Below are 15,698 nucleotides of genomic sequence, written 5' to 3' on the forward strand. Positions count from 1 at the left end.
TCATGTCCGACACAAACAGTCATGTCCGACACAAACAGTCATGTCCGACACAAACAGTCATGTCCGACACAAACAGTCATGTCCGACACAAATAGTCATGTCCGACACATCATTATGTCCAACAAATCAATGGCTGGATGGAACGGACTTGCTCCGAGGACGGGTTGTGAAGTACAGTGATGTTTTGTTATGTGTGACTCGAGGCTTCAGAGTAATCACGTTATAATGGAGGCTGCCAATTACCTTAATGGTTAAACTTTTCCGCTAAGAGACACCCACATGTCTCAAGTACCAACCCTCTCAACATGTGGGTGTCCCTTAGCATACAACTTTGACCATTAAAATAAGTTTTATCCTCCATTATAACGTGATCACTCTGAAGCCTCGAATCACCCGCACACATAAAACAACTTCACTGTACTTCCTTCCCATGCAACCCGTCCTCGGAGCATGTCCATTCCATCCAGCGGCCGACCCTTTTGACGCATTCATCAATTTTAATATGATGTTTATTCAAAATAGGAATATTCTTAAATATCAATTAATATTGTTATATATCAGCATATTGTGAGGATGGGCTGCTTCATAAACAAAGGCCAAAGTCCATTCCATGCACCCGCCAAACCCCCTGTTATGATTGAAAAACTTTTCCTCTTCTGTGAGTTGCTTATTAGAACTATAATACCTTTTGGTAAGTTTTTTTTTATTTATATTATTTTTTATCAATTTTTGATAATTTATTTAAATATTTTGTTGCTCAGTAATTTTTTGTTATCAACAGTCTGAGGCTCATTTCTCAGTTTAAGGGTTTAGGTTATATGCTGTCTGACAACTGGGGGTTTTAGGAGTTAAAACTCAACCCCTTCCACATGTATAATGTAGAAGTCTAGTTAGCGCAGTTACTGAGATCAGATGACAGAGGACGGAGCAATCGAAAAGAAAACGTATGTTATTGTTAGTGAGTAAAGGAGTAACTTTAAGAAAAAGGAAGTCACAGCCGGGACATCGAAGTGAACTTAAAAATTGTTGATTTGAAAGCTGGACTTTCTTTCTTCTGTTAACTGTACGAATGTATGTCATCCTCTGTACATTCCTTATACCATATTCTTTATTCAGTTCATTGTTGGACTAACATACCTTGTTCACTGAAGATGCTATATGTGTTTGAAACATATGTATCTTCCTCAGATGATTCTGCAGACGGTGCCGGGCCGGCCAGGATTAGTCACTGGGGTAAAGGAAAGCTGATTGTGGCGATAGTCGTAATGGCGGCCCCTGTTTATCCTGTCCCGAAACATCCCCTTTACACCTGATGTGTATGTTGGGTGAGTCAAAAACCTCTGAAAGATCTGTTTTAATACTTCATTCAACGTGTGAATGAAGTATTAAATCTTTTTTCACCCAATGGTTTTCTTGAGTTATAATTTTTTTTTTTAATTCGCCACCTTTTACTTCTGAATTTTATTCACTAAAGGAGTAAACTTTTGCTCCCTTATTAAGGTTGTTGTTGTTGTGTTTTTATATTTAGCCACTCATAACGAAATGTCCATGTAGCACAGGCTATGGTGAGCCCGTAACTTACTAAGGGACAAGGCCACGAACAAATCCACAAGGGCCGTGACGAGGATTCGAACCTGCGTCCGGGAGCATCCCAGACACTGCCTTAATCAACTGAGCTACGACAGGGTAAAAGGGTTGAAACCGAAGTTCTACTGAACTTACTGGATCCGTAGCCTCTCCGAGGCACACACCAGGATTTTACACAACCCCTCCCTGCACCCGAGCTATGTCAATAGGCCGTCAATAGAATCCTCGTCACGGCCCTTGTGGATTTGTTCATTTGATGCATCACGTTAGTGTGATCTGTGTGTGACAAGGCCAAGATTTCTAGGAGACGCGTGGAGACGCAGCAGCTCCTCACATCCGTGAAACCATCTCTGGACTTGAGGTGACGCGCAGGCTGCTGGAGACCAACTTGCGGGATACCTGGTTCTTCTTCTCCAACCGGCTGAGGGAAATAAAATCGTCGAGCAAAGGAACCAAGATTGAAGGAGACTTGAATTACCTCATTAAAGAAGAGTGCTGAACGCATAAGGTAATTGATATGTATAAATTACTTTCATGTGCATATTCAAGCCAGCACACACACACACACACTCACGAATGAAATTCATTTATAAATTAGGAAATATACAAGTACTAATATTAATGTATAATATATGGCTGTTAATATCTTGACTTGCTGGAACATTTTCGTGCTTTCCATCTGTGGTAAAATATAAGATTAATTTATTTGCAAAAATCTTTCCTAGTTAATTCTCTTAAAACTCTGTAATTCTTACGTTAAGTTTCAGATTCGACACCACTGGGTATAACAGCTATAGAAAAACAAGTACGTGATTTTAACCTATCCACACGTACATCTATAATGCTGCTTCGAATAATTTTGGTGTCGATCTTTTTCTGGTCTATCCAAATTACACCGTTAGTTTGCTTCAGTACGACCTGCTGGAAAGGAGAAGCGACGAAGCTGAGTGATATGGTACAGCGTCGTCTGTACCGCCTCCAGAACCCTCCTGACTGTGCCACAGCTGAGAAACTCGTGTGTTCTTCCCTACACCTTCAGGGTGCTTCAGTATGATCTACGGCGCCTCGGTCAGCTAGACGGGGCGGACATCTGGAGGGAGAGAGGGATAAGGGAGCTGAGTGATATGGTCCAGCGTCGTCTACACCGTCTCCAGAACCCTCCTGACTGTGCCACAGCTAAGAAACTTATCTGTTCTATGAACCATGTAAGACCCAGCTTTCCTTCTTGTACGTTTGTGCGTTTTCGTATACAAAGAAAGCTCTCTGAGTTGACGTTAAATACGTTTGAATGCATGCTGCCTCCAATGTGTTTATTCCATAGCATGGTTTGACCATACTCTGCTTTCTATCAGAGTATGTGCACATATTCCATAGCTTCATATCACCATACTGTGTCTTCAGGATAGCATGTTCTCACCATAACATATTCCGTTATCAGGTGTCTGGCTCTCGACCGGGATATCCGGTTGAAGGGGGTCCCATGTCAGAAACATTGACCCCGACAATTAAAGTCCGGTTAGAGCACTTTTTGTTTATTTCCTGTTAAGCGTTATCTCCCACGCATTATCAGTGCCCTGAGAAAGCTGCTCGATATCAGTATCACTCAATTATGCATGCTGTATGCATCGCTTAGCAGAAATATACCTTTGCAACTGGAGATTTCTGTGTTATAATCACCTTCTTCGGCATCAATGTGCATGGAAATAAATTAATTATATAAATATATATTTTGAATGATGTACGACTGATCAAATGGCGCTTGATAAATATTGTGATGCGAGATACAGCATTAATGAGTAGCAGATAAATCCTAGTGAATCTAAGAGGATTATAGAGGAATAGAATTCTTTTTCCGCTGTGGAGTCACGGCCTCATATTAGGTTGTATTATGTTCATGTTCTCTATGCTGTTCAGGATAATGTTTCTGGAGAACATTCTTAGCAACAGGGAAAAGTTATGAACTGATATAAAGATTCAAAGTAAAACATTAAATAAATTAAAGGTCTGTTTAAAGTTATACAAATTTATTGTTATTTGTACTATTAATTAATGACTCATACTGACAGCCAGTTCCGGATTGTACGAAATATTGAATTTATAATTCTATTTAAATCCTTAATTTTATTGGATTACTGCTTTTGAAAGATATATATACCTTAGATTTGGTACTGAAAATTAGCAACGTGAATGTTTATATGTAATATGTTATGTATACTGTGCTAAATATTTACATATTGGCTGCAAATTGGGGGAAAACCAGTGAAGATGCAGACACAAACGTCCATTACACACAGAAATCACAATAGCGTGATGCATCAAATGAACAAATCCACAAGGGCCGTGACGAGGGTTCGAACTACGTCCCAGACGCTGCCTTAACCAGCAGTGTCTAGGATCCTCTCGGACGTAGATTCGAACCCTCGTCATGGCCCTTGTGGATATATTAAACAAACGTCCATCTCTCTTCCACACTCAGGCTCCATTGTTTCTCAGATGTGTGGCCTGGGATGCGAAATACACCACCTCATTTGCTGCTTCATGGCCGCCTACGGAGCCATCGTACCATAGTCATCAACTCCCCCGGCTGGCATTACACGCAGAAGGGGTGGGAGGATGTCTTCCAGCCTCTCAGTCAAACTTGCACCACCTTCTCCAAGGAGATCACACAATGGCCCGGTAACTTGCTTTAAAAGAAAAGCCAACGTTAGAATACACAACTGAAGGGTCGTTCGAATATGAAGGCTTTCTCAACAAACATAAATATCAGAATGTTTTCTCTGTGATCGCCAGGCTCCAATATTTGATGACCAGATCACACACTAGAAGGTGAAGGGACGACGATGTTTCGGGACGACCTGGATCATTCTCAAGTCAAGCAATCGACTTGAGAATGGTCCAGGACGGACCGAAACGTCGTCGTCTCTTCACCTTCTAGTGTGTTGTCTGGTCAACATACTTCAGTCACGTTATTGTGACTCATCGCCTGCATGAAGATTTTGTTCTCTGAATTTTCACAGGAAAACCTGACTCCCAGACAGTGCTGTTTATAGGCGTCGAAGCGCAACCCAAGCCGGACCACGGCCCTCTGGCCATCCCAAAGGACATTTCCGACCGGCTGATTCGTCTGCACGATGACCCGAGCGCCTGGTGGGTGGGACAGTTCATCAAATATGTGTTCAAACTTCAACCTTCAGTGCAAGAGGTTATCAACAAAGCAGAGAAATCTTTTAATTTCCAGCATCCTGTTGTGGGGTAGGTGTGAGTGTCAGTACACACTTCCAACGCTCAGTATGAAGTTCACTAAAGAACAAATCCACAAGGGCCATGACGAGGATTCGAACCTGCGTCCGGGAGCATCCCAGACACTGCCTTAATCAACTGAGCTATGACTGCTCCCGGACGCAGGTTCGAATCCTCGTCACGGCCCTTGTGGATTTGTTCATTTGATGCATCACGTTAGTGTGATCTCTGTGTGTAGTTCACTAAAGTTGTGTGTTGCTTATCTAATTACTGGTGAAATTAAAATATTCATTGGTGGCGTTTTTGTAAACCGTGATTAAATGAGGTTGGTGGAGCCAAGCCCGATAGTGATGCTAAGTAGCCTCGTTACCAGCATGAACATTGAAACAAAGCTTCGTTAATAGTCTTGAATACGACGATAATCCTCCCCTTCTCCTTTTTGTTCCAACCACTTGGGCTGGACAGTAGGGCGACGGTCTTGCTTCATGCAGGTCGGCGTTCAATTCCCGACTGTCCAAGTGGTTAGGCACCATTCCTTTCCTCCCGTCTCATCCCAAATCCATATCCTGACCCCCTTCCAAGTGCTATATAGTCGTAATGGCTTCGCGCTTTACCCTGAAAATTAACTCCCTCCCTCACTTCAAATTAATTAGAAATCTCCTTTTTGTTAATACTTGTTTCAATAACGTAGAACGGTTAATAATGCTTTAACGTAGACAAGTTCAGCTATCGAAGAACATTCTTCGTCCGGTGTTCTTCAAGATAACTGACGACTCGTGACTCTTCACTATACAGTGTTCACGTGAGGAGAACTGATAAGAAACAGGAAGCAAGTTACCATCAACTGGAGGAATACATGGAGCAGGTAGAGGAATATTACGACGGCCTCCAGATCTTTGACACAAACCTCACCCGAAGGATCTATCTCTCTTCGGAGGAGCCTGCCATCTTCAAGGAGGCGCAGGAAAAGTAATGTATATTTTATCGTGTTTATTTACCCGATTTTACCTGATTTCATACCGGGGTATGGTGAGGGTGAGGTGTGTAATGTCAGAGTGGTGTAAATGTGTGAGGTGTGTAATGTCAGAGTGGTGTAAGTGTGTGGGGTGTGTAATGTTAGAGTGGTGTAAGTGTGTGGGGTGAGTTATAATGCTTGTCTACCAGTAACTACTATAGCCTTATAGTGCCTGTTGAGTTATTGTTTAACTATGCTGACGTTCGAATTCTTTTTGAACTCTAGTTCTAAAATTGTGGATGGAGGTGGCTTACTCGGCTTCTTCTTTTAGTGCCATCTACGCATACAGGGTTCGAGTATTTCCTTACATTTGTATTTCCATCTTTCACACATGTTCTCTCATTCTACTTTCTATCTATTTAAGATTGCTGAAGTGTGTTCTGGTGTTCACAAGCTTAGCATATTGTGCTGATGTGATTCTATTCGTGTTGTGTTAACCCCAAGATCATTTTCTCTCGCTGACACTGATTAGTTTATTCACCTCATTATGCATGTTTTTGTCTGGCCATTTTACGTTTAGTTTCATCCTCACAACCTTGCACATATTTAGGTTAAAGTCGAATAACCATTTTCTGACAAGACTTGGAATTTTTTTATCTGTTCTTACACCCTACAAATAACTACATAGTGTAGTAATAATAACAAATCTAATGTTTTAAATAGAAGAAATAAGTTTGTGTAAGTCTGCTAGCATGAGAGTGCGCATATATGAGTGTACGTATGGAAGTGTATACATCGGAGTGTGTGAATGGGAGAATGTGTATTTCAATGTGTATGAGAGACGTCACATGAGATTGTGTGTATATTAGTCGGAAATTCTTCTTGTATGTTGTCTCTGTTGCGTTTGAACGCTTTTACAGATTTCAGAAATATTAAACCCTTGTTAGACCACACCACGTGTGAGAGTTTAATTATATTTTGGTATAATTATAATTCACTGTGTCGGGGGACAGGAAGCCTGAGTGTAGTCATACATGTTTGGCTTTTTATCGTGGTCCTCTTCATAATTCCCTCCCTCCCTCCACCGCCCTGTTCCAAAGATCGTCTCGAATACATAATACATTTGGGACCAGATTCACGAAGCAGTTACCCAAGTACTTACGAACCTGTACATCTTTTCTCAATCTTTGGCGGGTTTGTTTACAATTATTAAACAGTTAATGAGCTCCGAAGCACCAGGAGGCTGTTTATAACAATAACAACAGCTGATTGGGAAGTTTTCATGCTTGTAAACTGTTTAATATATGTAACCAAAGCCGTCAAAGATTGACGAAAGATGTACACGTTCGTAAGTACTTGGGTAACTGCTTCGTGAATCTGGTCCCAAATGTATTATGTATTCGAGACGATCTTTGGAACAGGGCGGTGGAGGGAGGGAGGGAATTATGAAGAGGACCACGATAAAAAGCCAAACATGTATGACTACACTCAGGCTTCCTGTCCCCCCGACACAGTGAATTATAATTATACCAAAATATAATTAAACTCTCACACGTGGTGTGGTCTAACAAGGGTTTAATATTTCTGAAAATCTGTAAAAGCGTTCAAACGCAACAGAGACAACATACAAGAAGAATTTCCGACTAATATACACACAATCTCATGTGACGTCTCTCATACACATTGAAATACACATTCTCCCATTCACACACTCCGATGTATACACTTCCATACGTACACTCATATATGCGCACTCTCATGCTAGCAGACTTACACAAACTTATTTCTTCTATTTAAAACATTAGATTTGTTATTATTACTACACTATGTAGTTATTTGTAGGGTGTAAGAACAGATAAAAAAATTCCAAGTCTTGTCAGAAAATGGTTATTCGACTTTAACCTAAATATGTGCAAGGTTGTGAGGATGAAACTAAACGTAAAATGGCCAGACAAAAACATGCATAATGAGGTGAATAAACTAATCAGTGTCAGCGAGAGAAAATGATCTTGGGGTTAACACAACACGAATAGAATCACATCAGCACAATATGCTAAGCTTGTGAACACCAGAACACACTTCAGCAATCTTAAATAGATAGAAAGTAGAATGAGAGAACATGTGTGAAAGATGGAAATACAAATGTAAGGAAATACTCGAACCCTGTATGCGTAGATGGCACTAAAAGAAGAAGCCGAGTAAGCCACCTCCATCCACAATTTTAGAACTAGAGTTCAAAAAGAATTCGAACGTCAGCATAGTTAAACAATAACTCAACAGGCACTATAAGGCTATAGTAGTTACTGGTAGACAAGCATTATAACTCACCCCACACACTTACACCACTCTAACATTACACACCCCACACACTTACACCACTCTGACATTACACACCTCACACATTTACACCACTCTGACATTACACACCTCACCCTCACCATACCCCGGTATGAAATCAGGTAAAATCGGGTAAATAAACACGATAAAATATACATTACTTTTCCTGCGCCTCCTTGAAGATGGCAGGCTCCTCCGAAGAGAGATAGATCCTTCGGGTGAGGTTTGTGTCAAAGATCTGGAGGCCGTCGTAATATTCCTCTACCTGCTCCATGTATTCCTCCAGTTGATGGTAACTTGCTTCCTGTTTCTTATCAGTTCTCCTCACGTGAACACTGTATAGTGAAGAGTCACGAGTCGTCAGTTATCTTGAAGAACACCGGACGAAGAATGTTCTTCGATAGCTGAACTTGTCTACGTTAAAGCATTATTAACCGTTCTACGTTATTGAAACAAGTATTAACAAAAAGGAGATTTCTAATTAATTTGAAGTGAGGGAGGGAGTTAATTTTCAGGGTAAAGCGCGAAGCCATTACGACTATATAGCACTTGGAAGGGGGTCAGGATATGGATTTGGGATGAGACGGGAGGAAAGGAATGGTGCCTAACCACTTGGACAGTCGGGAATTGAACGCCGACCTGCATGAAGCAAGACCGTCGCCCTACTGTCCAGCCCAAGTGGTTGGAACAAAAAGGAGAAGGGGAGAGATTATCGTCGTATTCAAGACTATTAACGAAGCTTTGTTTCAATGTTCATGCTGGTAACGAGGCTACTTAGCATCACTATCGGGCTTGGCTCCACCAACCTCATTTAATCACGGTTTACAAAACGCCACCAATGAATATTTTAATTTCACCAGTAATTAGATAAGCAACACACAACTTTAGTGAACTACACACAGAGATCACACTAACGTGATGCATCAAATGAACAAATCCACAAGGGCCGTGACGAGGATTCGAACCTGCGTCCGGGAGCAGTCATAGCTCAGTTGATTAAGGCAGTGTCTGGGATGCTCCCGGACGCAGGTTCGAATCCTCGTCATGGCCCTTGTGGATTTGTTCTTTAGTGAACTTCATACTGAGCGTTGGAAGTGTGTACTGACACTCACACCTACCCCACAACAGGATGCTGGAAATTAAAAGATTTCTCTGCTTTGTTGATAACCTCTTGCACTGAAGGTTGAAGTTTGAACACATATTTGATGAACTGTCCCACCCACCAGGCGCTCGGGTCATCGTGCAGACGAATCAGCCGGTCGGAAATGTCCTTTGGGATGGCCAGAGGGCCGTGGTCCGGCTTGGGTTGCGCTTCGACGCCTATAAACAGCACTGTCTGGGAGTCAGGTTTTCCTGTGAAAATTCAGAGAACAAAATCTTCATGCAGGCGATGAGTCACAATAACGTGACTGAAGTATGTTGACCAGACAACACACTAGAAGGTGAAGAGACGACGACGTTTCGGTCCGTCCTGGACCATTCTCAAGTCGATTGCTTGACTTGAGAATGATCCAGGTCGTCCCGAAACATCGTCGTCCCTTCACCTTCTAGTGTGTGATCTGGTCATCAAATATTGGAGCCTGGCGATCACAGAGAAAACATTCTGATATTTATGTTTGTTGAGAAAGCCTTTCAATATTCGAACGACCCTTCAGTTGTGTATTCTAACGTTGGCTTTTCTTTTAAAGCAAGTTACCGGGCCATTGTGTGATCTCCTTGGAGAAGGTGGTGCAAGTTTGACTGAGAGGCTGGAAGACATCCTCCCACCCCTTCTGCGTGTAATGCCAGCCGGGGGAGTTGATGACTATGGTACGATGGCTCCCGTAGGCGGCCATGAAGCAGCAAATGAGGTGGTGTATTTCGCATCCCAGGCCACACATCTGAGAAACAATGGAGCCTGAGTGTGGAAGAGAGATGGACGTTTGTTTAATATATCCACAAGGGCCATGACGAGGGTTCGAATCTACGTCCGAGAGGATCCTAGACACTGCTGGTTAAGGCAGCGTCTGGGACGTAGGTTCGAACCCTCGTCACGGCCCTTGTGGATTTGTTCATTTGATGCATCACGCTATTGTGATTTCTGTGTGTAATGGACGTTTGTGTCTGCATCTTCACTGGTTTTCCCCCCAATTTGCAGCCAATATGTAAATATTTAGCACAGTATACATAACATATTACATATAAACATTCACGTTGCTAATTTTCAGTACCAAATCTAAGGTATATATATCTTTCAAAAGCAGTAATCCAATAAAAATTAAGGATTTAAATAGAATTATAAATTCAATATTTCGTACAATCCGGAACTGGCTGTCAGTATGAGTCATTAATTAATAGTACAAATAACAATAAATTTGTATAACTTTAAACAGACCTTTAATTTATTTAATGTTTTACTTTGAATCTTTATATCAGTTCATAACTTTTCCCTGTTGCTAAGAATGTTCTCCAGAAACATTATCCTGAACAGCATAGAGAACATGAACATAATACAACCTAATATGAGGCCGTGACTCCACAGCGGAAAAAGAATTCTATTCCTCTATAATCCTCTTAGATTCACTAGGATTTATCTGCTACTCATTAATGCTGTATCTCGCATCACAATATTTATCAAGCGCCATTTGATCAGTCGTACATCATTCAAAATATATATTTATATAATTAATTTATTTCCATGCACATTGATGCCGAAGAAGGTGATTATAACACAGAAATCTCCAGTTGCAAAGGTATATTTCTGGCTAAGCGATGCATACAGCATGCATAATTGAGTGATACTGATATCGAGCAGCTTTCTCAGGGCACTGGATAATGCGTGGGAGATAACGCTTAACAGGAAATAAACAAAAAAGTGCTCTAACCGGACTTTAATTGTCGGGGTCAATGTTTCTGACATGGGACCCCCTTCAACCGGATATCCCGGTCGAGAGCCAGACACCTGATAACGGAATATGTTATGGTGAGAACATGCTATCCTGAAGACACAGTATGGTGATATGAAGCTATGGAATATGTGCACATACTCTGATAGAAAGCAGAGTATGGTCAAACCATGCTATGGAATAAACACATTGGAGGCAGCATGCATTCAAACGTATTTAACGTCAACTCAGAGAGCTTTCTTTGTATACGAAAACGCACAAACGTACAAGAAGGAAAGCTGGGTCTTACATGGTTCATAGAACAGATAAGTTTCTTAGCTGTGGCACAGTCAGGAGGGTTCTGGAGACGGTGTAGACGACGCTGGACCATATCACTCAGCTCCCTTATCCCTCTCTCCCTCCAGATGTCCGCCCCGTCTAGCTGACCGAGGCGCCGTAGATCATACTGAAGCACCCTGAAGGTGTAGGGAAGAACACACGAGTTTCTCAGCTGTGGCACAGTCAGGAGGGTTCTGGAGGCGGTACAGACGACGCTGTACCATATCACTCAGCTTCGTCGCTTCTCCTTTCCAGCAGGTCGTACTGAAGCAAACTAACGGTGTAATTTGGATAGACCAGAAAAAGATCGACACCAAAATTATTCGAAGCAGCATTATAGATGTACGTGTGGATAGGTTAAAATCACGTACTTGTTTTTCTATAGCTGTTATACCCAGTGGTGTCGAATCTGAACTTAACGTAAGAATTACAGAGTTTTAAGAGAATTAACTAGGAAAGATTTTTGCAAATAAATTAATCTTATATTTTACCACAGATGGAAAGCACGAAAATGTTCCAGCAAGTCAAGATATTAACAGCCATATATTAATACATTAATATTAGTACTTGTATATTTCCTAATTTATAAATGAATTTCATTCGTGAGTGTGTGTGTGTGTGTGCTGGCTTGAATATGCACATGAAAGTAATTTATACATATCAATTACCTTATGCGTTCAGCACCTTCTTTAATGAGGTAATTCAAGTCTCCTTCAATCTTGGTTCCTTTGCTCGACGATTTTATTTCCCTCAGCCGGTTGGAGAAGAAGAACCAGGTATCCCGCAAGTTGGTCTCCAGCAGCCTGCGCGTCACCTCAAAGTCCAGAGATGGTTCACGGATGTGAGGAGCTGCTGGCGTCTCCACGCGTCTCCTAGAAATCTTGGCCTTGTCACACACAGATCACACTAACGTGATGCATCAAATGAACAAATCCACAAGGGCCGTGACGAGGATTCTATTGACGGCCTATTGACATAGCTCGGGTGCAGGGAGGGGTTGTGTAAAATCCTGGTGTGTGCCTCGGAGAGGCTACGGGATCCAGTAAGTTCAGTAGAACTTCGGTTTCAACCCTTTTTACCCTGTCGTAGCTCAGTTGATTAAGGCAGTGTCTGGGATGCTCCCGGACGCAGGTTCGAATCCTCGTCACGGCCCTTGTGGATTTGTTCGTGGCCTTGTCCCTTAGTAAGTTACGGGCTCACCATAGCCTGTGCTACATGGACATTTCGTTATGAGTGGCTAAATATAAAACAACAACAACAACAACCTTAATAAGGGAGCAAAAGTTTACTCCTTTAGTGAATAAAATTCAGAAGTAAAAGGTGGCGAATTAAAAAAAAAAATTATAACTCAAGAAAACCATTGGGTGAAAAAAGATTTTAATACTTCATTCACACGTTGAATGAAGTATTAAAACAGATCTTTCAGAGGTTTTTGACTCACCCAACATACACATCAGGTGTAAAGGGGATGTTTCGGGACAGGATAAACAGGGCCGCCATTACGACTATCGCCACAATCAGCTTTCCTTTACCCCAGTGACTAAATCCTGGCCGGCCCGGCACCGTCTGCAGAATCATCTGAGGAAGATACCATATGTTTCAAACACATATAGCATCTTCAGTGAACAAGGTATGTTAGTCCAACAATGAACTGAATAAAGAATATGGTATAAGGAATGTACAGAGGATGACATACATTCGTACAGTTAACAGAAGAAAGAAAGTCCAGCTTTCAAATCAACAATTTTTAAGTTCACTTCGATGTCCCGGCTGTGACTTCCTTTTTCTTAAAGTTACTCCTTTACTCACTAACAATAACATACGTTTTCTTTTCCGATTGCTCCGTCCTCTGTCATCTGATCTCAGTAACTGCGCTAAACTAGACTTCTACATTATACATGTGGAAGGGTTGAGTTTTAACTCCTAAAACCCCCAGTTGTCAGACAGCATATAACCTAAACCCTTAAACTGAGAAATGAGCCTCAGACTGTTGATAACAAAAAATTACTGAGCAACAAAATATTTAAATAAATTATCAAAAATTGATAAAAAATAATATAAATAAAAAAAAACTTTACCAAAAGGTATTATAGTTCTAATAAGCAACTCACAGAAGAGGAAAAGTTTTTCAATCATAAACAGGGGGTTTGGCGGGTGCATGGAATGGACTTTGGCCTTTGTTTATGAAGCAGCCCATCCTCACAATATGCTGATATATAACAATATTAATTGATATTTAAGAATATTCCTATTTTGAATAAACATCATATTAAAATTGATGAATGCGTCAAAAGGGTCGGCCGCTGGATGGAATGGACATGCTCCGAGGACGGGTTGCATGGGAAGGAAGTACAGTGAAGTTGTTTTATGTGTGCGGGTGATTCGAGGCTTCAGAGTGATCACGTTATAATGGAGGATAAAACTTATTTTAATGGTCAAAGTTGTATGCTAAGGGACACCCACATGTTGAGAGGGTTGGTACTTGAGACATGTGGGTGTCTCTTAGCGGAAAAGTTTAACCATTAAGGTAATTGGCAGCCTCCATTATAACGTGATTACTCTGAAGCCTCGAGTCACACATAACAAAACATCACTGTACTTCACAACCCGTCCTCGGAGCAAGTCCGTTCCATCCAGCCATTGATTTGTTGGACATAATGATGTGTCGGACATGACTATTTGTGTCGGACATGACTGTTTGTGTCGGACATGACTGTTTGTGTCGGACATGACTGTTTGTGTCGGACATGACTGTTTGTGTCGGACATGACTGTTTGTGTCAGACATGACTGTTTGTGTGACATAACGATGTGTTAGACATAAACAATGTATTACAGCAGCGGTGTAAAGTTTAATATGACAGTGTGTGTTTGTGAGTGTGTGTTGGATATAGCAATGTTTTCGGGGATAATTTTTGTTACATGTATATTAAACACAAACATACCTTCTCACTACGGAATATCTAAGGAAGATATTCATCTGTCAGCCAGCAGTAGATATACCTCCCGTCCAGACAACAACATTAAACACACGAATGAGAGGGAGATCAGACAACTAGCAGGTGGAATGTTGTCCAAGTGACAGCAAGCGAGTACCAGCGGTGGAATGTGATGAAGCTCAAGGGACAATCAATACCAGGCATGTGGGTCGACGAGTCATGAAGATGTGTGTATGGTACGTCTGTGTACTCACACTGTGTACTGTACTCACACAGTACACAGTTAGCCCCCTCTAACAATGCCTCGCTAACGTCATCACAAAGGACGTATGAGTGCGGTGATAAAGGGTCAGATTGGGCTGTAACAATGGTAACGAGCGTTGCAGCTAAGTTCATATTTTGTAATTATTTGCATTGGCGACCAAAGTCTAGTGCCAAGAGCCGCTGGGTGCCTGTATACTGTTAGTATGTTTTCATTTAGATACGTTTCACTGGATATGACTGCATATTCTGTGTCCATTAGTCCAACCACTTGGGCTGGACGGTAGAGCGACGGTCTCGCTTCATGCAGGTCGGCGTTCAATCCCCGACCATCCAAGTGGTTGGGCACCATTCCATCCCCCCCCCCCGCCCACCTTCCAAATGCTATAGTCATAATGGCTGAGAGCTTTCCCTTGATAATTCCCTTTGTGTTGAATATGACCGAAAAGGTAAGATTAATAATTGTAACCCAAATTTTCTCAATATTTCTTATGTTTTTCTTCACTGTCGGTGGTAATAAAAATAACAATTCTCCAAAATTCATTTTTTTTAATTGTCTGACGCCTGAACGCGTTTCGTAATTCGTATTACATTTTCAAAGACTTAATTTACACACAAATTCTTCGTACTTATACTCTATTGGATGAGGAGACATGGCACAAAAGTTTTGGGTGAGGTGACAAACACAAGACAGAACACGAAACAATGGGTATAAATTGGATAAGTGATCATTTGAATGGAAGTAATTGCAGAAGTTACATACATATATATATATATATATATATATATATATATATATATATATATATATATATATATATATATATATATATATATATATATATTTGTTGTGCACTTCTATTCAATACCCATTGTTTCTGTTCTGTCTTGTGTTGATACTTTTAATACCCTATTAATATCCCCTCCTGTTCTGTCTTGTGTTAATGCCACATCACCCTTCCCACCTCACTCGAATATATATATATATATATATATATATATATATATATATATATATATATATATATATATATATATATATATATATATATATATATATATATATATTGTGCTTTATTATGCATTTGATGGTTACAAGATATACATGGGTTGATACAAAAATAATAATGCAAAAAGGTGCTTAAAGGTTATGGATCTCTTGAAAAACACAACAATG

At 40.9% G+C, this 15,698-nt stretch overlaps 1 protein-coding gene and 1 pseudogene across 1 annotated transcript; one reads left to right on the forward strand and one right to left on the reverse strand.

The window, feature by feature from the left end:
• Positions 1–4,080: 4,080 nt before the first annotated feature.
• On the forward strand, positions 4,081–5,800 carry LOC138366821 (alpha-(1,6)-fucosyltransferase-like; annotated as a pseudogene).
• Positions 5,801–8,276: 2,476 nt separating this feature from the next.
• On the reverse strand, positions 8,277–12,822 carry LOC123755528 (alpha-(1,6)-fucosyltransferase-like). The gene is made up of 6 exons (XM_069328108.1): positions 12,764–12,822; positions 11,991–12,194; positions 11,308–11,516; positions 9,816–10,016; positions 9,238–9,472; positions 8,277–8,454 (listed from the first exon to the last, which is right to left on the reverse strand). The coding sequence occupies exons 1-6, from the start codon at positions 12,820–12,822 to the stop codon at positions 8,277–8,279; spliced, it is 1,086 nt and encodes a 361-aa protein (XP_069184209.1).
• Positions 12,823–15,698: the final 2,876 nt, after the last annotated feature.

Source organism: Procambarus clarkii, chromosome 20 (genome assembly GCF_040958095.1).
Source record: "Procambarus clarkii isolate CNS0578487 chromosome 20, FALCON_Pclarkii_2.0, whole genome shotgun sequence".
NCBI lineage: Eukaryota > Metazoa > Arthropoda > Malacostraca > Decapoda > Cambaridae > Procambarus > Procambarus clarkii.